At 37.2% G+C, this 20,484-nt stretch overlaps 4 protein-coding genes across 11 annotated transcripts in view; 2 read left to right on the top strand and 2 right to left on the bottom strand.

Moving 5' to 3' along the window:
• Positions 1-46: 46 nt before the first annotated feature.
• LOC105693223 (cell division cycle protein 16 homolog) lies at positions 47-3,665 on the bottom strand. 3 transcript variants are annotated; one of them, XM_020856464.2, is made up of 11 exons: positions 3,122-3,665; positions 2,857-3,009; positions 2,586-2,750; positions 2,342-2,501; positions 1,915-2,167; positions 1,736-1,815; positions 1,573-1,662; positions 1,119-1,428; positions 867-1,029; positions 585-777; positions 47-453 (listed from the first exon to the last, which is right to left on the bottom strand). In XM_020856464.2, the coding sequence occupies exons 1-11, from the start codon at positions 3,227-3,229 to the stop codon at positions 203-205; spliced, it is 1,926 nt and encodes a 641-aa protein (XP_020712123.2). In that variant the 5' UTR covers positions 3,230-3,665; the 3' UTR covers positions 47-202. The 3 variants fall into 3 exon arrangements, with proteins under 3 accessions (XP_020712123.2, XP_012268431.2, XP_048512687.1); XM_012413008.3 differs by having other exon boundaries at positions 47-489; positions 3,122-3,615; XM_048656730.1 differs by lacking the exon at positions 3,122-3,665 and having other exon boundaries at positions 47-489; positions 2,586-2,746; positions 2,857-2,998.
• Positions 3,666-3,793: 128 nt separating this feature from the next.
• LOC105693222 (protogenin B-like) lies at positions 3,794-14,409 on the top strand. 2 transcript variants are annotated; one of them, XM_012413007.3, is made up of 20 exons: positions 3,794-4,234; positions 4,537-4,799; positions 4,862-4,997; positions 5,103-5,256; positions 5,442-5,510; positions 5,604-5,827; positions 5,959-6,101; positions 6,176-6,335; positions 6,427-6,714; positions 6,784-6,948; positions 7,061-7,252; positions 7,373-7,557; positions 7,679-7,823; positions 7,907-8,002; positions 8,100-8,253; positions 8,336-8,469; positions 8,548-8,916; positions 9,002-9,276; positions 9,353-9,460; positions 9,531-14,409. In XM_012413007.3, the coding sequence occupies exons 1-20, from the start codon at positions 4,168-4,170 to the stop codon at positions 9,723-9,725; spliced, it is 3,522 nt and encodes a 1,173-aa protein (XP_012268430.2). In that variant the 5' UTR covers positions 3,794-4,167; the 3' UTR covers positions 9,726-14,409. The 2 variants fall into 2 exon arrangements, with proteins under 2 accessions (XP_012268430.2, XP_012268429.2); XM_012413006.3 differs by having other exon boundaries at positions 6,784-6,993.
• Positions 12,862-17,638, bottom strand: LOC105693225. Of its 3 annotated transcripts, none has more exons than XM_020856472.2 (9): positions 17,497-17,638; positions 17,144-17,418; positions 16,886-17,059; positions 16,520-16,722; positions 16,283-16,436; positions 15,940-16,208; positions 15,631-15,849; positions 15,435-15,533; positions 12,862-13,547 (listed from the first exon to the last, which is right to left on the bottom strand). In XM_020856472.2, exons 2-8 carry the CDS (start codon positions 17,193-17,195, stop codon positions 15,480-15,482), a joined length of 1,125 nt encoding a protein of 374 aa, XP_020712131.2. In that variant the 5' UTR covers positions 17,196-17,418; positions 17,497-17,638; the 3' UTR covers positions 12,862-13,547; positions 15,435-15,479. The 3 variants fall into 3 exon arrangements, with proteins under 3 accessions (XP_020712131.2, XP_048512700.1, XP_012268433.2); XM_048656743.1 differs by lacking the exon at positions 12,862-13,547 and adding an exon at positions 14,968-15,150; XM_012413010.3 differs by lacking the exon at positions 12,862-13,547 and having other exon boundaries at positions 14,968-15,533.
• The window catches only part of LOC105693224 (activin receptor type-2A), a 6,202-nt gene continuing 3,299 nt past the window's right edge, over positions 17,582-20,484 (top strand). For 2 of the 3 annotated variants that reach the window (XM_020856470.2, XM_020856471.2), the window contains exons 1-7: positions 17,720-18,061; positions 18,756-18,946; positions 19,030-19,198; positions 19,285-19,424; positions 19,489-19,868; positions 19,975-20,161; positions 20,283-20,420. In XM_020856470.2, the coding sequence (XP_020712129.2) occupies positions 18,016-18,061; positions 18,756-18,946; positions 19,030-19,198; positions 19,285-19,424; positions 19,489-19,868; positions 19,975-20,161; positions 20,283-20,420 (1,251 nt within the window). In that variant the 5' untranslated portion in view covers positions 17,720-18,015. The other variant, XM_048656739.1, reaches the window with a different exon arrangement.

Raw genomic sequence — 20,484 nt, 5'->3', positions numbered from 1 at the left:
AGGTGATTGCGATATCGGGAAAACTTAATAACAATGTAAGAACAAGTATTGAGATAAAAATTTTATTCATTTATTATGATTACCCGTTCAGCGAGACGACTAACATTACCAATGTAGGAAAAGTAGCACATAAATGTACTATCACAAGTCAATTCACTCTGATTTTCCCGGGAAAATTTCTCCCGAGGAAGAAATCATCTAGTTATTTATATTCTACATGAGTAGAGGACGAATCAAGCATCTCTACTTCTGAACTCATGTCGCTTGTTGAATAATTAACAAGAACACTGTCTCTCGCTCTTTCCAATTTGGCTAGAGATTCCTCTTCAGATTTTGCAGAATCCTCACCCCATTCCGCAAATAGATTTACCCTCAATAGTTCCATTTTTGGATCCTGTGAGGGGCCGACAGAATTTTCAGTTGGCGCTCCAGCTTCTACGGTTCGTCTTGGATCTGGAAATTTATATTTTGGAATCTCCAAAGGGGCACCTGCACATAATATTTTAATCCAGATTATACTCGATTGCTAACAGTAAAATTTTGTTTAGACATGAGAATGATTCATGAAAGCACCAACTTCTCACCTGGATATGGTGGTTCTTCATCAATCAGCTGCTCCATTACATAACCAAGCATCGTCGTAGTAAAGGTGTCATCTCTCCGAAGACCGAGGGCTCTGTGAAAGGCATCTACAGCTTCTTGAGTAGAACCGCGAACCGCGTGTAAAAATCCTATCGCTGAGTATGTTGCTGGATTCAGTGGATTTAATACCAATGCCTGCCAGATTATTCGAATTTTGCAGCATCACATATCTCAAGAAGCTTGTGAACTATTTTAGGAGAATCATAGGCATTGTTTTAGCTTACCTGTTGGTGATAGTCCAATGCCTCATCGTACTTTTTCAATTTCCTACAGGTATGACCCAAATTGTTAAGGAGAGCTTCCCACTTGCTGAGGAGAACCACATCTCTCAAATCACCTTGTATCTTTTTCATTGCCTCTTTAAACTGTTGCTCTGCTGTTTTATAACTATAATTACCAAATAAACTTTTATAAGTGAATCCATAAGGACAGCAAACAAACGAACAGCATTATTTCAAGTCGAGACAAGTACTTACTCTAAATTTCGATATGAAATAACTGCCATTTCATGAATAACAAATGGATCATTGGGAGCTATGCCTTGAGCTTGTTGGAAGAATTTGTCAGCCAATCTGAGATTATTTGTCAGGCCACATTCTAGTCCGATATATAGTAGTGGCAAGTGACATCCTTTCATTAATTGTGAGGCCTTGAAGTATGCAGCCATTGCCTGGTCATGTTCATTTTCTACAGCAAAAGAATGGCCATACGCTAACCATGCCGGTCCAAACAGTCGATCCAAAGCTGTAGCTTTGGCTAAATATCTCCGTGCTGGATCACTCTTTCCTGGGAGCCAGATACATATATTCGAAACATTATTAATGCGAGAAATAAAAATGTCGAATTTTCATCTACGATGAATCTTGTGTCGATGAGTGCGATGAATAACGCTATTTTTTTCTTCTCGTTTAAGTGAAAGCTGTACTTTACCTATAACATAGTAGTAACATCCCACTGCGAACCAAGCAAGTGCCATGTCTGGATACAAGTCTACCAGCTTGTGCGCTAAATAGAAAAGTGCTGGAAATGCATGACAAACATTAGAGATTTACCTTTAATTCGATGAAAGTAGGACCAGAAAAGAATTACTCACCGTTTGCTTTCTTTAGCTCGACTAAGCAAGCTATGTGCACTGGAAGGCACGCACTGTGGTAAGGATCTTTCTGTAAAATCCTGAAAATTTTTTCCACGGTTATTAACATGTTGATGGATTAGCATGCAAAAATAGATTGTACTGAATTTAATATGAATGGTGCTTATTTAAATACAAACCTCTCAGTGAGACTAAAACATTGCTGATAATCACAATTATAATACAGCCTTTCGGCTCTAGAAACTTCCATATCCAAGTTATCTATTAAGCGATCTGTCACCAAGACTCCTTGCACTCCGCAGTTCAATATTGGTTCTTTCTCCGTAGACGATTGATACTTTTTCAATTTACTTTCATATAATAATCGCAATAACTTAGCCTCGCTAGCTGAGCACTGTTCTGCTATTGGTAATGACTCCAAAAGCTCTCTTTCTATAACGTACGTAAAGTCGGTATATGTGCAACGAAGTTTCGTGATTCAGTATTACTGCAATAATTGGCTTTAATAATTGTAAAACTCCTAAATCCGTCGTTAGACTTTTACTCATTAGTTTTTTTTTTGCATTTTTTCATGCAAACAACTTAGTTTGAAGTATTAATAGTTACCCTCAGCAGCAGATAGCATTTGATTCTGTACTAATGCTTCAAAAGCTTGATAGGAGTGGACATCGTATTGTAAAGCCTGTCTGTAACAATCAGAGGCAACGGCTCCCTTGTCTATTGCCTCGTACACTCTACCCGCACAATACAGTATAGAGCTGCGTACCTGTAGTCAACATATTATCTTGAAGTATACTCATTCAAACCCACATAGAAAATGTTTTAAACTTCTGCCAAAACGAGCACTTACATTTCTTGGTGCAACTTCAACTAGTTCAGTTTGGCCTTTGAAACTTATGCTTGAATGTGAGGTGTTGGTGCACATTTCCATTTTACCAATAACTTGAAGAGCCTCATTATATTCTTTAGCTTCCAACAGAGATCTCACGGCCAAGTAATGACACATTATGTCTGTCTGAAAGCAGTTATTTCATAACGCTTTGTTTCCCAAAAAACAGTCCCTTAGGAACTTAAAAAGTCTGGTAATTGTATGAAATATAGGTGGTCACTTGGTATCTCACCTTCTCAAGTCCTCGACTTCTGATAAAGTGAGCAGCTCGATGGTACTGTTTCATAAGAAACATACATTGAGCGAGAGCACATATATCTTTTGGGTTCTCATTACCTAATGAAACAACTTTATCTGCCCAGAATAAAGCTGCGCTGTATAAATGCTACAAATGGAAAATTTATAGATATTGTTGAATTCTGATGCCAGAACTATATAACGTAAAATCTAAGGTCTGAAAATGTCGAGGACAATGTGTTAGAGTTTTGAAAACTTACCAGGTCCAAGTATGATTTGACTAACTTTCTGTAACTTTCCAAGTCTATATTTTTTTCCTGTAAACTCTGCATTTTATCACAATCCGTTTCAATTTCTTGTTGTGCCATTTTATACCACTTCTAAGAGCCTGTATATCGAAATATGCGGTTGGCGTAATTGTCGATTTTTTGCGTACTGGTAGTGTTGTAGCACAGTATAATTCCTTACTATGGTGTTCTACTGGTCCTTATTCTGTGCTACGGTGTCGTGTGATTATCCTGAGAGTAGGCAGGAGTTGGATGGATTAGTTTGGACAAATGGTAGTTGGATGGTGTCACTGTCAAAAATTTTCACTATTTTCACTGAAAACATTATAACTGAGGAGCAGAGTATCGTGCGCTAGTAGTTAGACGATTCCAGAAGATGCATACTTCCAATTAATGATAAATGGTTGACCAACAGACATCGACTAACATTTTTAGAAGACACAGATTCTCAGTTTCATAAGATTTCTTGTCATAAATTCGAAATATCGCTTTATTTTCGGATAGTACGTACCCACGTTACATACGTGTAGGATAGTGTACGGGCGAAAACGATGACGCCACAGCGCTGTGATCATTGGAGCGACAAAGAGGGCGTGAGACAGCAAGAGAACGAAAAATCGAGGGAGCAAACGCTAGAGGGAGTGTAAAAGAGGGAAAAAGGAAGACGAAAAAAGAAAAAGACACTGTGAGATGCGCACTTTGCGTGTCACAAGGGAAAATAATAGCGTTTCTTCTCTTTCATAGCATCGTTTTTTTTGTGCTTTTGTTGCAAGTTTTCTGACAACCTCGGCTGCTTTCGAGTGCTATGCTCATATTGAATAATGTGAGAAGCAAGACGTGGACGGGGTTACGTAGTTCGGCTTTCTGTAGGGAAACGTCGAGTACACGGTCGCAGTAGCCAGGGTGGATTATGTCGAAGATGCGGCAAAAGAGATTCCAACGAAGGAAGAGCTTTGTCTTTCCGCGGCGTATTTCGGCCAAAATTTGTCAGTGAAACTAGTACCAATGAGTGTTGATTTATGGCGGCGCGAGTATTACTGCTCAGCATCTTGTTTACAGAAGTGCTAAGACCCGCCTGCCTCGCAGGTGCATCATTTTAATAATCGTTTGTTCATGCTATTTCCAGACGCATACCCATGCACGAGTGCACGCGTATGAATTCATACGTGTCAGCTATGCACACCTGAATGCGCTTGTAAATGCTTATTGTGTGTGCATTCATCTCATGGAATCGAATGTCAATTTTAAAAAAACAGCTCTGCATTCTTTTTCACATTAGACTAATCAATTTGATCTAGTAACTCATGATTTGTTGGCCTAATAGTAGAATTATGAATTAGTAACACACACTGTCAGCCTATCAATGAACTCTTACTTCATTTTTGAAGGGGTGAAAGGAACAAGCAGCAGTGCTGGAGGTTTTTCTGCATCTAGATCAGAAATTCTGGAGCTGGAAAAAAGCGGAGGATTAGGTGTCAGACTGGAGACAGAACCTAGTAAAAATGTGGTGGTTGGCCGGAGGGGAGCTACCCTCCGATGTGCAGCCGGAGCTAATCAGAAAATATTTTGGCTTCGCAATGGCGTAGCAGCCCCTCCGTGTGGCCCGGCAAGATGCATTCAACTATTTAATGGTTCTCTGCATTTCTATAAGGTAAAGAAACGCTGCGGCAATGCTGGTAACTTCCAAACATTCGTAATGCATTATATTTGCAGATGAATCAAAAATCCAGGGACAAAGAAAGCCTAACTATTGGGAGTGATAAGATTCAAAGAAACGAATGGTACCGTTGTGTAGCAAAAAGTACTGTAGGCTTACTTAGATCTTTACCTGCTCTTCTACAGATTGCCGGTGAGTGTTAGATTCGTTCAAGTAAATCCTTTGGTCATATGCATTGTTTGCTGATGAATCCTTGTCAAGCTTTCTGGTACATCACCATACTGGTTATTGTTTCAGACTTATCTCGTGAATTTGATGAATCGCCGAATGATGTGATCGTATACGAGGAAGAAATAGCCAGGCTGTCTTGCTTCATCCATAGTGTTCCATTTCCGCCCAACATTACTTGGCAGCATGATGGTCAACCGTTATCATTCGTTAATAAGACAAAGTAAATAAATGCAGTATGATCAACTCGGAAATATTTTCATATGTGACAGTAATGATTACACTGGTGTATTTCCACAAATTCAGTCAAATCGCGCCTCACTAACAATTACATGTTTTATTCATAGAATTATTTTTTGAGCACATTTTCAAACAAGGCGGTTTAAAATTTGTTGAATAATCTTTCAGATATTTCATGGTATCACCAGGTGTTCTATACATAAATTCAACGAAGCAATCTGATGCTGGATCATACAGGTTAAACCAATAAGTTCATGCTACTTTTAAATGGTGCCTAACCCACTTAATTAGTGATAGCTCACCTTCTCACTTATGTATTATGATTATCAGATGCATAGCAACCAACGAGTTCTTGAGGAAGTCTAGAAAAAGTAAAGAAGCCAAGCTGCATGTCGCTCCCACGTTTGAGAAAGAGAAATCAAATGTACCTGTTGCACTATTTCCACAAAATTCATACAGGTATCAGCTTATTGCTGGATCAGATCTGAAGCTGGTTTGTGCTGCGTCCGGCTTCCCCTCTCTTATAAGATGGATATTCATTTCTCAGCACAAAGGTGAATGAAGGAACGAATGAATCCAGTATCGCTATAATGAGTCTTAAAGTTACCCTACTGAACAGGTGTTTGGCCAGGCTAAAATAAATCAATGCGTTCAAACATCACGTACAGCTTGACAATTTTTTCAGATGGAGTTGTCGTAACAAAGCCTCGAGTCCTACTTAATACAAACGGTAGCATTGCAGTCTTGAAGTTGAAAACCGTAAATGCTGGTGATACAGGTCTTTACCAATGTTCCGTCGAAAATGCAGGAGTAACTCTGCAAATTCAGGTATACAAAATTGGCTCTTAAATTAATTTTTCTTTGAAAGTTCCATTGGGCGTTGATGGCTATCTTGTTTGTAGAACATTACAATAGAGGTGCTTATACCACCAACATTCCTCAAAAAACCTGTTAATCAACGTCATCCTAACGGAAAAACCGCCAGATTCGAATGCCAAGCTCAAGGAGTCCCCACTCCTCAAATTTATTGGCTGAAGGATTCTGTGAATCTCACTTCAAATCGTAAGTAAATTATCTTCAGATGATTATTTCACATCATGGTTTAAGCGTCCAATACGGTAAACATATCTACAATAATTTGGTATACTTGCAGCTCGGGAGAAAACATACATGCGGGAGAATAATAAGATGGAATTAGCAATTGCCTCTACGGTTCCATCTGATTCTGGAATCTATCAATGTGTCGCAGTAAATGCTGCAGGAGAAGCTTGGGCCGCTGGTCGCCTTCAGGTTGCAACATCATTGCAGAGTCCACCTGTACCTACATCTTTGAATTGTCATGCTCTGTCATCGGATAAAATTTTCCTGTCTTGGAAACCTCCACACATGATGCTTTTCTCTAATGTTACATCGTATATTACCGTTCATTATGCTCTGACAGGTACTTAGAAACAGTGTGAGTGATACGAAAGAATCGTAAATATTCATAACATTCTTCTCTTTATTTCAGCATCTGGTAGTCGTGAAGACATAGTTTTACCTGACCAAAATTCATCTTTTATTGAAATTGAATCACTTCAGCCATTTACTAATTATACTATGTATGTTCGGATGTGGAATGTTCATGGAGCTAGCAATCAATCTGCAACTATTCAGTGTTCTACTGCGGCAAGTGGTACGGCAACAAATGATGGCAGGATAGAATTGTGGGATAGATTTGGTATTAGTAACTTCGTTAAAAATTCCTTAATGACCTTTGGTAATTTTGACAATTTTTCATTATTCAGTTCCTATAGCAGCTCCGTCAATTACCGTTTACCCCATAAGCAGTACAAAGCTTCACGTGTCATGGCTGCCATTGAGCAAAGAAGAGGCACGTGGTTTTGTTGTAGAATACAAATTACAGTGGAGGCTCGAGGATCATCCATCAGTAAAGGTTCGAAATCTCTCTTCGTCCGTTAATCAACATGTTCTCACTGGTAAGTTAATTATTATGCTTTTGAGAAATGCATCAATGCTTAAATCTGAAGTTTGAACAATACTCTATATTGCTGGACTCGAGTACTTTAATGGAACGATATAATAAATGCTTGCATTAGATCTGATTCCTGGCACACGTTACGAGGTTCGAGTCTTAGCTCGCACGAGACAAGGCTGGCCCAATGTAAGTGATTTACGATTTAACTGGACCAGCGTGTTAATGCCTTTGACAGATTCTTCCCAATCCCCATTTGGACAGTTGGTAGAAATCGATGTTGTTAATATCAACGCATCAGCGGTCAAAGTTAGTAATTTTATTATTCAGCTGAAACTCAATTCAGGTTAAGGAATAAATAAGAATTAATGGGGTCTATTCACATTAATTACTAGAATGTGAATAATATATTCTCAATCATACCTTACAGATAAAGTGGAAGATTAACAAAGAAACAACTAAATCGGAAACAGATTTCGACTCTTGGCAGTTGTATTGTCAGGATGAAGCGGGGAAAAGGTTGTTGACTATTTTTCTTCCTAAGAACAGTACGGAACACTTGTTTACAGAACTTGGTAAATATTCGTTTGAGAGATAATAATCATACTTCAATCAAGGATTTTTATTGAAATATTGTTTATGAAATCGGTTACATTAGCTGAGGCAACGCACGAAATTGGATTGTGCATGATTCATTCTGGACAATCGTCGATCTGCTTTCTAAAACAGCTGAAGTCAAAGTCACTCATTGACGGTAATTGAAACAGCCTTATACTAAATGATTTAGTAATGACAGTGTTCTTTGAAGAGTTTGAGAGTTTACAGAGGAATTTCACTCAATGCCCATTCAGGTAATGCCCTGACTGAGTTGGAGGGAGTTCCTGCTTCGTCAACCTCTATTAACATAACTTGGTCAACAGCCCCGCTTAACACTAAACGTTGCTATGAAGTTTGTTACAATGCTGTTAACTTTGCTGATTCCGAACAACCAAAATGTTTTAACACGTAAGGATACATGCAAAGAAGACGAAGCACACGTTATTACACTGAAACATTGTTCTGATTCTCTGATCTATTTATATTACAGGACCGAAGTGATGATTACAGTTCATTCTTTGAAACCTTTTACACTATATCAATTTAAAGTGAAAGCTCTGTACAATTCCAGCAAATGGTACAGTCCATACAGCGAAACTATAGAATGTTACACAGATGAGGACTGTGAGTAGTCATATGTGCTTTCAGTTGTCATTGAATTTCATTTTTCAGATGTACCCAAACGGTGCTATTTTAACATAGTTCCAGGTCCTGTTAGAGAAGTACAGTGGTTTCTATCAAACATCACCGAGATTCGCATTGCTTGGAAAGAGCCGAGTAGATTGAATGGAATAATACGCAGTTATGCTGTGTTTTACACAAGTGGTCCACTGTCAACACCTCCAAATCAATGGAAAAATGTCACTGTATCTGGAAACAGGACAACCGCCATGTTACCAGGGCTAACACCCAGCACGCGATATTTCGTCGAAGTACGAGCTGCTACTAATGCAGGGTACGGCAAATCTTCAGAGAGAATCATGATCCAGACGGGGAATGCCCCTAAAAATTCTACGAATTCGTTGCCTGGAAAAACTTCACCCTATAAGCCAGTAACAGATCAGAGCCTTGGTAATTAACGCATAAACGTCACAGTTGTTGGACAAAATTCTGAGGAAAATGGTAATGTGGAATCGTTTGGCAATTTTTGTTTCAGGCATAATTGTTGGTGTAAGCATAAGCACCTGTTTCATCATCATCTGCCTAAGTAGTATATATTGTAGAAAGAAATGGGAAAATATCCAGTCATCTCGAGAAACTTCGCAGACATTGAAAGATCGGGTAATAGTGCGAAACGGAAATGGTTGTTGTATAGATAGAAATTCTGTTCCAACCGCTCAACATGTACCCGTAGCAGCAGCTACGAATGAAATTGAACTGGCAGTTTTTTTTCCACCGTCATCCAGATCTACGAACTCTCATGTAGATATGGTATGTACCAGAATAATGAGGAATTGATGTATTTTACAGTCATCGATATAGTTGGTACAATTCCCCTATTTCATAGCATGGTCATTCCACCAGCGTTGTTGAATCTTGCGTGAAGGAACCTCTTCTGACGCAATGGAATATAAATGGCGACAATCGAGATTTTGACATTACCGAGAATCCCCAGGTACCTAGCGTTACTTCAGAACTCAAATTGTTTCCTACAAATGCTACTTAAGGCATTTTGTCTGTTACAGTTCAAACGAAGAAGCAGCACCACGTCAGACCAACTTCCTGAACACGAATTAGATTGCACACAACTGACAACCTTGAATTATACAGTGACGAGTAGCGGTAGCAGTGTGAACAATAATTTCGAACATTCAGACAGTTTAACACCTTTTCAGCAAGTTCCATCAATGGCTGGTCCTGTCGTCGGCCCAAATGGGTGAAAACACCTGTAAATTCGGAAATCGATGTATTCCGTACTTCCGGGGTAAGCCAGGTAATCATTATGATAATTCTCACATTACTTTCTACCGCCACTAAGCTGGCTACAAAAAGTCGATATAACGAAAGTGGGTATACAAGCGATAGGCTCAACGGGCTGAAACCAACTGCGTTCAAAACGTCGTAAAGTTGTGAACTACGAAGGTAACAATTCACCACGTATAGCCTTGACATTATGTTATCAAAGAGAATGAGTGCCCGATTATAGTGCTGAATATGTAAATATTAACCGATCTAGTATAGGTGTGTTGCCGACCAGTCACGAAAATAAGTTCACTATCATCAACGTATGTATGACTCAGCTACACGTACAGATACACTTACTTTCTGACATTAATCGAATTAAGTGGTTTTTACAACATGGTAGTTGCTCATATTTAAAAACCTACACTCCGTACTTTTTACGATTCATAAAAAATCAAAAACTGCAAGCGTTTGGGCAGAATAATATGCATGTTGTCAATCTACATACATACTCCGTACATGTATAATCCGTAGGTGCTGGATACGAATTTATGTACTCTCGATTATTGTTGTTGGTTTTTTCCGGATATAACTTAGCGGGATGTTTATACTTGTCCGCCTTGTTGAATTATCTCAAATTCTGGCCTGGAAATATAGGTATTTTTTGCTACGCGTAATATCATCTTTAGTTTGACAACATAGTAATGTTAATCAATCCACCTAATTATGTAGCTAATCTATTATTTATTCCTGACTAAACTTTTACGCTCAGCCTTTATCCATGTAGTAGCTGGAACAAGGATAGATTTTTGTGTTTTTATTTGTCACAGCACTCTCTTTTGATTCCGTGAAAAGACTAATGTACCGAGTAAGACTGAACGTTTGAAACGTGAATTTGAAGCAACTTTTAGCAAACAGTTATAAGTAGCTGATGCCAGGCCAAAAGTGCAGCAAACGAAACTTCAAATCTGTATTCAATCTCAGCTGATAACTTGTTCCTTTGTCCACAACTTTTGGAAAATAGCCAAAAGCTCACAATTAGTGTGGACAAGTCATGAATGACTATTTACTTTTTCCGTTAGATTTTTCGATTATGATTTCAATCTGGATTTAAAATTAATGATAGATCGCCTGCTTCAAATAATCACGAGCTATTATGCTGAGGCTCGTTTGCCCTTCTTGAACTGATAATTTCCTTTTCGGAAATTTCAAATTGGAAAATATTCGTAAACTATTATGAATTACATTCCATAGATGTTTAATGAGCAGCATCCAGACCTTGAATAAATACTGATGATTTCTAAACTTGATGTAATATCTAGGTACCTACTAGCTGCTTTTGAATGACTCGCTCCAGTATACAAAGAATTCATACGCTTAATTGTATAATCAGTGTAGTTTTCAAGTTTTATAGATTTCTTTTTGCCGATGATTTACAATGTATTTGATAATTGACATGTAGGACTATACAACATAGCTCAAGTGCTTAGAGTTTTGTTAACTTGATAGAACGACACCAATTTGCATATTACTTTACATGCAATCTTTATGGATTATTTCGTGACAGAAAATTAACATTCAACATAAGCGAATACGTAAGAAGTAGCAAACGCTAAGGGTATGCAGTGTTAGTGAACAAGCATTGTGTTGAAAATAATTTAATTTTAGCAAAAATTCTTAGTTCTTACATATATAAATATATATATATATATATTTTTTTTTTTTAAAGAGTATACTTGCAGGCAATTTGCTACATTATTAATAACTGAACAAAGCCACCGAATCACCCCATAATTTTTTTTCAATACTGGTTTCATATCTTACACTTGATGAAAAAAAGGAAAGAGGATCCACACTACAAGTACAATACACACAGTTGACACAAACACTCACACAGAATTATGGTGTATGTTACCATGACAGAACAACCCAACACAGTACCTGATAGACTAAGTTGTATCATTTAGAGTGAGATGTAGGCATGTCAATGTTATTGCTGTACCTCCATTACCTGTTATTTATTACTTCATACATTCAATAATATTTTACCTTATCAACACAAACCATGCAATAATATAGCTGGTCAGAGTGCATGAGGCCCAATATAGTACGATTTCAATCGACACAAAGAAAATCTAGTATTTATCGGTTTTTTTAGAAACATGCAAGAATTTATATACTATGTCATATCCATTGGTTCATAGTGCAGATATTTTATCCGAATGCAATTTTGTCTAAGTCCAAGAACTAGGAGAGCGTGAGCTTCAAATTTTTTTACGTTCCATTAATTGTTTGGCATAAACGCGTATTCCACAAAAGCAAGTTAATGGACATTGAAATCAGTTATTCGAAATAAATGTGATGGTGATAAGCTTTTTGACTAAATTTCAATTAAATTTTTGAATGATTTCATATTTTGCTCATTGGTATGGATGACACTTTTCTGGCAGAATCCTTATTGGGGTTTTATGACTTACCTTCTTCTGGTTCTTAGGTCTACCGTATAGTTTCATTAACTAATTGGAACCACCTTCTAATATCAGATGTATGCCACTTTGGTAGGAACCGCATTCACAGTTAGGACTTGCCTGTTAAATTATTCGTCATTAGTCTTGACACGGTGCTGTTGTACAAAAAATTTTTCAATACCAAGCTACCGATATATAAATTGTGCATTTGCAATTAGTAATAGTTCTTCATAACGTATTTTTTTAACTCAAATAGAAATTAATTTCATGTACTAGATTTGATATCTTGCATAGTTCAGAGAATGTAGTTTACCAATTAACTTTTGGTTCGTATTCCTAAGTAGGTTTTACAATATGTTAATTCACGATAGAAAAAAAGATCGTCAGGAGCTCAAAACATCATATATGCGGGGAAACTATTTGTTGTGAAAACTTTGTAGAAGCTATTACAGTTTTTGGGGTGTCCATGTACGGCTACGTCATAAGAGTTAATTTCTCATCTGCCGACTTCTTGTCATAAGTAAGATTCTAATGCTCACACGAATAAAAATGTAACATTAAAAATAGTCAGAATATCTAGTCACAAATTACATGCCCACATCTAATTAGTCTTTGCACATAACTCATTGGTTTGCCGATATTAATATCAAATGCACTTATACAATTTATTTGTCATATCAAAAATGCGACACTCTGAAAAATCGACATAGGGGAACAAAAGTTTTCTAACAATAAGATCACAAAAATACATATTCGTGTTCAAGGTTTATCAAACCTGTTAATTGTCGCTTTCTCTCAATAATGAACCCACCTGTCTGTAGTTTTCATCTTTGTAGATTAAAATTAGCAATTTTTTATTTTTCTGTGTGTTTTTCAATAGAACTTCGATGTAAGTTATATGAATGCAAGCGAGATATTAGATATCTTCAGTTGTGAAATCTTTCAATAAGAGTTGATCTTTTCCTGACAGAAAAGGAAGCAACATTTAGTTATTATCCATAACATGGATAACGAATTTACGCTTATCAAAACTATTATAATAAGCTTAACCAGCCAATAATTGCTTCAGAATATTGCTTAGTCCAAAATTTGTTTGCTACGACTTTCCTAGTTTTTGGGATGATGTGTCATCGTGTCGTTGAGAACATTTTCAAAATAAATTACCAATTTTCGTTACAGTCGTATTTAGGAACACCTTCATGAATCGTGTGATATTTTCAAATGAAAACGTTGATGTGATAATCCATAGACATGATGTTGAACCAGTCATGGGGTTTATGGGGGCTGCGTATGGTCGACCCAAGTATGAGATTAACAATTGGACGACTTCAACTGAAAAAGCAATAATTTTTGGAATCATGCCATTGCATTGAAGAAAAAGATCCCGAAAATTGTATTCTACACCTTACATATATTGTGGGATCATGTCAAAGATATTATTTCAAACTCTCTACTCCTGTTGGGAATACATTGCATCAGCCAATGTTAAATAAGCTATAACAAAGTAAATTGTGATGGAGCGTGGATCGAATTCAGCGTTACCCATGGCAACCCCAATTAAATGGATATAACTCCATAGCAATTACTCTTTAGGATGACTTGCATTACTTAACTTCAACTTAACCACCGTACCTACTACCTACTATTGTTTGTATTTATACCGTTTGACATACCTCACCGGAAAATTTTTATAATATTAGCAATAAGTGTAATTAATTATTTCTTTTTTACTACTCCAACTATGTACAAATTTGCGTAAAATCTATGTAATAATTTCACGTAGTATTACTACCGTTAACAAAATTTACTCTTACTTATTATTGTATAAATGATTATAATTTATTTTTCTCAAGTATCATTACTCTCACTTTATGTTAGTTGTCTGTATGTTACAATCATACCACCATCAAAGGTGCGGTTACTTTGTAAATACTTATCTTTGTGTACATATATCTATGTATACATATATAAACATCGGGACACATCGTATACATATATAGTATATTATTATCTACGGAAAACATTAAAAATATATATTTTAATATATTAATTATAATGAAGTGCATAGAATTATAATCCAATGGTTTGATAGTATTAAAATTAATATGATACACGGGATGTTTAATAATATTGTTGATCTTTCTGTACGCAGCATATTGTTGTAATAATGATTGAATAAAATTAAGGCAGCATAGCCGCGTTCTTTCGAATGCCCTCCACCCCCTCCCAATCTGTATTACATACATACATATACAGCCGTTAAAAAAAATCATGAATATAGGATTGAGGTAAACATAAAACCAATTACCTGCTACGATGTAGGCAATAATAGGCTGTCAGTTTTATTCAAATTTGAATGCATGTACGCATTGGCGTTGAATAAACATTGCAACATAATATTCAATTATAGCTCTCAAAGTGTATAAGTGCAGATCCCGAGAATAATTGCATGGGAATGATTATAATTTGGTGCATTTATTGCATTAGTTATTATATGCTCATTAAATTTTCAATCGAACAAGCATACGGGTGAACGCTGCTATTGCGACGAATCACCCATTTTATTCCTTCAACATTAAGACTTTGTACTGTACAGCTAACACGTTATTATTCGATGAACGCCTGAATGATTAATTACGCTGTCATTGAATTTATTAATTAGCAAACAAGGTCCTGCAAACTCAGTAGCAAATAATTTTTGATTATTCGTGTAAATAAGCCAAAGCGTGAAGGTTGGATAAATTGAAAGAAATCAAGTCCAAAAAGTTGTATTCAATTCAAAATTTTTTTTTTGCAGTTCCTACTAGTCCTGTATTTTATACATATACCTACCTATGGTATATACCTATGGTATATGATATCAAAACTTTGGCACCGTTCAATATCATTGGTAACTCAATTTGATTCATGGAGAGTTGTACCGTTAATAAAAGTGCTGAAATCGTAAAATGGTTACAGACATTCATTCATCATCGTTGACTAGTCCCTCTATATCATAATGCATAACAAATTGCTCTGAAACACAGGCTGGAGTAAAATTAAGTACATACGCTACTTTTGTTTATCACATATGGCTACAGGCTTCAATTGCCATAATCAATTGCAGTTACTCGTACAAAGTACACCGATTGATGCTCGACTTATTTAGCACAATGTTAATGTAAGCTTGACATTAGGCACAGTGTGAAATGCTGTGGCTCGTAGAATTGAATTGCCTACCGTTAAGCTTCTACGCGTTGTCCCAGCAAACTATCATAACGTTCATCACAGAACCAAGGAATGTGGGAAAATCTTCATGGCTACATAATCATCAACAACCTGCAGCAGAAAAAGTTCCTTATACAATCAATGACGAAATGTTTCAGGCAAAGACTTGATCCCCCATACTATTTATTTTCAGAAAATATGATCAAACCTCCTTCAGAGACTCCTTAATGAGTTTGGGATAGAGGTAAGTGAAATCAGTGGTAGAAGACAACTTTCCAGGTTGTAAGTACAGATGTTTGTTATAGAGTAGTTCTTTGTCGATATATGGAGACAGTGGACTGTTTTCAACTCCATCTTTATTGCAGGCATCTGCCCATGGGCTCATATGTTTATCGTTCACCTCCTCTACGACGGTGGTCATATCAGCCTGTTTCACATTTTATATCTATAATCGCACACTCTACTAACTGGTGTAAGATAGATGGAAGAGCTTATTAGAATTCAAAATAGTCAATACCTTGGCTAGAGTTGACAAGGCTGTTCCCCAATAGTCATGATTTATGTTAAACAACTCTGAAATGATAGCACTGATAGAGCCTTGCGTAGAATTAGATTCGTCCACAAGGTTGTAAGTTTGGCCAATAGTATCTGATCGACTAGTGACATGCCACATGGCTCTTACAACATCTCGCACATGCACAGTATTCATTCGAAGGTCCGGTCCCCAGAGTAGCTTCATCATTTCTCCTATATGTTTATAAACTGCGCCCACAACAAGGCGAGGTGCTGTAAATCAGAAATTTCAGATTTCACTAGGGTGTGTGTCAATTATTGCTTCTGAAATTACTCCTAATATCTACCCAAACTATTCCGATCTCCAGGCCCATAGACGACGGCTGGTCTAAGGATTGTGTATTTTAACCCAGGTATATTTGACAAATCGTGTTCTACTTGGATCTTGTACTTTGCTATAAACGTCCATGGATCAACGCTGTCATCTTCTTTATGTGGTATCTGCAAAATGGTTTGAACATCAAAACATTAAAATAATCATGGAAAACTAGTTTTGATACCTGCGGTCGCTAAATTTTGTGTACCTTATCAGAAGAACTAAGATGTCCCGATGATATCTCCACATATCTATCTGCGTGGAGTTTGGCTGTTTCCTGTGCACAGTTGATGCTGAGTTTGTGAATGCCTTCTTTATAAACAGGGTCGGTCTGGCCATATTTTGTTTCTCCAGCACAATTGAATACAATGTTAATCGGTTGATCGCTGGCAAATGCACTTTTGCAAGATACTAAATGGTAACCAAGAAAGAATAATTGATTTTTTATCTTTGTTACGTTATCTTATGACATTAGTTTTTTGTTTCTCACAATGGATATGGAAATTCGTTGAGTTCTATAGAAATGATTATTTTAAGCCCATTGAAATATGTGGAAATACAACAGAAAACGTACCGGAATTAATAAGGTTAGCACTTCTGAATTCAAGCAAAGGATGCTCAAATATCTTCTGATGATGTTCATTAAGCCAAGCAGTTTGCGGTGGTACTTTGTCAACTACTCGAATGTAAGATACCAGCTCCTTATCCAGTAAATATTCTACGAGGTTCCGTCCGATAAAACCACATCCTATGTAACAGTGATAAGAACATAGAATGAAGTACGTTTGGCTCGTTGAGTTTTCTATAATATTAAAAAGAAATTGATCTTTACCTCCAAGAACAATCACTCTCGGTTTTTGGTCAACTTTGACAGTTTCCATCATGAGCAATCAACTAACAATTCTAGTTATTGGCTTTCTAATCAACTACTCTTCACACAATTGCTGCTCTTGCAGTTCTCCCCCAGGTATGATGTCACTAACATGACATGTCTCACATGTCTCAATCACAGGAATCGGCAGCCGAATGCATAGACCACTTATGCAACTAGACCAACGATGTTTGAAATTGACTGCAAGCAACAATTTAAAAGTCCAATTGGTGGATCTAAAAAGTGTTAATAGAGATCAGTGAGAAAGTGGCCATCGGTAGGGTACAAAAGTAAGGTACAAAAACGGTACGAACCATGATAATTTATTCCGTGGTACAACGAACGAGAACAGTGGAGGACTGTAAAGACCGAGTAGAGATGAGGAGAATCATAGTGAAGATGTGGTCTATGGAAATTGCTGATCACAGGATTGGTCTTGGATTGGTCCGATCTCCCCTATCTCCCCGAGTCCGCGGTCAAACAACCGCGGAACGGCGTCACATGGGAACACTTGTCTATGTTCACTCGCAAGTACGGTGTATTTTTATGTAATTAGAAGAATGTCTCATTCTCGATAATTTTGTCAAATAGATAAGAGACCACGGATGTACCTTCCGTCAATTAGTTCAGTTGTTGTCAGTGCTAAACACAAGCTCAGAATCCAGCTAAGCAGTAGAACACTACAGTCGCTGCTTTTGTAAGGCTCGAAAATGACATGAAGCTGTGTTGTGCGCGGCTTATTGAGTGAGAGGAATGTGTCTACGAGTGAACTACAAATTGCTTAATAGCTAATAGACGTAAAATTACTGTTATGCTTCTGTGAGTTATTCACGATGCCTCTGTATTTGATGATACTGCCGTATCTTCTAGGCTTATTAGGTAATTCATACATCCTATTTGGATCTAGAAACATTTCTATTGCTTTTACCCAATTTATTTCAATGTCCTCAACTGGGATCTATCTTGTTTTTTTGAAATTTCATCAATTTACGATCCACATCCATGTCTCAATGATCGAGCATATTGATTAGTTTCGTGAAAAATACACGACGTTTTTGTATCTCTCATTGCTCGAATGATGTTGGCCCATCAAAACATTGTTTTGCAAGTCGTGAGATTTTTTTTTCTCTTCTGGATAATAATTAATTTTCATCAATACAGATGTTTATTTGTTGTTGTTGTCATTTCAAGATAATCAGCTATTTACACCAGTATGGGCTGTGATTCTACTACTGGTATAGTGTAGCTGTTCAACTGGTGTCCTTTTTTGATAAGATCTAGCCGCACAGTTGATCATTCTATGCATGTTCAGCTGATAAGAAAATATAAGAGTTTCGGTACAAATGCAGAAAAGTGTATGGAGCTTGTGGACATTCAGTATAAAATATACCAGAATCCATGGAAAAAATTCATTTGTTGTTCTATTTATCCGTTTGGTATGATATTTTGTTAACAGAAAACGTTTGATGAATAGGTGTTACAGAAAATCTGTTCGAACGATCACTATCAGATTAATCAGAAATTACAACATCATTACAACTTCTTGTTGAACTTTTTAATTGAATCTGCATAGGGACATCTTCGGCTCGTGATGTCAAAGGATCGACATATTGCGAGTTTTATAATGAGACAACATGCACAGACCCCCAACAGGCCTGTTCAAGGCGAGAGGAATGTGGTCCACACGATTCTGACAAACGTAATCATTGTTATGTCCTTTGGGAACGAAATAATGTTACTGGGCAGACAGCCATCAAATTAAAGGTTCTTAGATCAGTTCCATCTTGACACATTCACTCTGATTTTATAAATGATTAGAATATTTTTTGACCATATTTTGTCAACAGGGATGCTTTCTGGACAGCAAGGAATGTTACGACAAGCCACAATGCATTGAAAAAAGTGCAGAACGAAAGAACTTATTCTTTTGCTGTTGTGATGGAAATATGTGTAACCAAAATTATACATGGGATCCTACACAACCCCCTCCACCAAACACCGATATCATAGATAAACGTGAGTAGGGATTTATCCTAACACTCAATACATCTTAAATTAGCATCAAAGTTTCAGGTCTTAAAATGATATAATTATTACTGCAGGGCCTCAACCGGTTCCAGATACGGACCAGCAGGTGATAACGATCCTTATGTGGGTTTGCATTCCCATGTTGTTACCCGCTTTTCTTTTACTAAGCTTGTACTGGTTTTATCGGAAACGTAAATTGGCCTATTTTAATGAGGTAAATTTAAATAATTGTTTTTAAACTCTACGTTAAAATTAATTCAATAATTTTTCATCGCAAGGTACCAACCTTGGAACCACTGCCATTGCCACAACCTTCACCAAATCTGGGCCTACGACCGATTCAACTTTTGGAAATTAAGGCTCGAGGTCGTTTTGGTGCTGTATGGAAAGCACAACTCAAAAATGACGTGGTTGCTGTCAAAGTTTTTCCGATTCAAGATAAACAGTCCTGGCAGTCGGAACAAGAAATATTTAAGTTAGCACATATGGATCATGAAGACATATTGCGCTACATTGGAGTTGAGAAGCGTGGAGACAATCTCCAGGCAGAATTTTGGTTGATAACGGCATACCATGAAAGAGGTTCCTTATGTGACTACCTCAAGGCTAACGTGGTCACATGGCCCGAAATGTGCAAAATTGCTGAATCAATGGCAAGGTAGAACGACACAAACACGCCAGTGTTCATAATTCAATGAATTCCAACATATGCCATGATTCACTTGGGTAAATTTATGTCGGGTTATAAATATTACTTTTCTTAGGGGCTTGATGCATCTGCACGAGGAAATACCAGCCAATAAAGCTGACGGATACAAGCCAGCAGTTGCGCATCGCGATTTCAAATCGAAAAACGTTCTCCTGAAAGCTGACATGAGTGCTTGTATAGCCGACTTTGGCTTAGCATTAATTTTTCATCCAGGGAAACCATGTGGTGACACCCACGGACAGGTAAAGATATCATGAATTTTGTGGTATAACTTCACTAGATTTCCTAGCTTGGCACTTGTGACAATTGTTTGCAAGAAAAGATCTGCTTACTTCTCTGAATGTGAATACACGTGTATTTTAGGTTGGTACTAGACGATACATGGCACCAGAGGTATTGGAAGGCGCAATCAACTTTACTCGAGATTCCTTTCTACGGATTGATATGTACGCTTGTGGATTGGTGCTATGGGAGTTGGCATCACGATGCACCACTCAAGATGTAAAATTCAGACAACGCTACTATTATAATTACTCATTCGTTTTTGATACAGTCGATTAAAGAT

The sequence above is a fragment of the Athalia rosae genome, chromosome 6 (genome assembly GCF_917208135.1).
Source record: "Athalia rosae chromosome 6, iyAthRosa1.1, whole genome shotgun sequence".
NCBI classification, from domain to species: Eukaryota; Metazoa; Arthropoda; class Insecta; order Hymenoptera; family Athaliidae; genus Athalia; species Athalia rosae.
The sequence above is the reverse complement of the archived record's forward strand: the minus strand, read 5'-3'. Positions and strand labels throughout refer to the sequence as shown.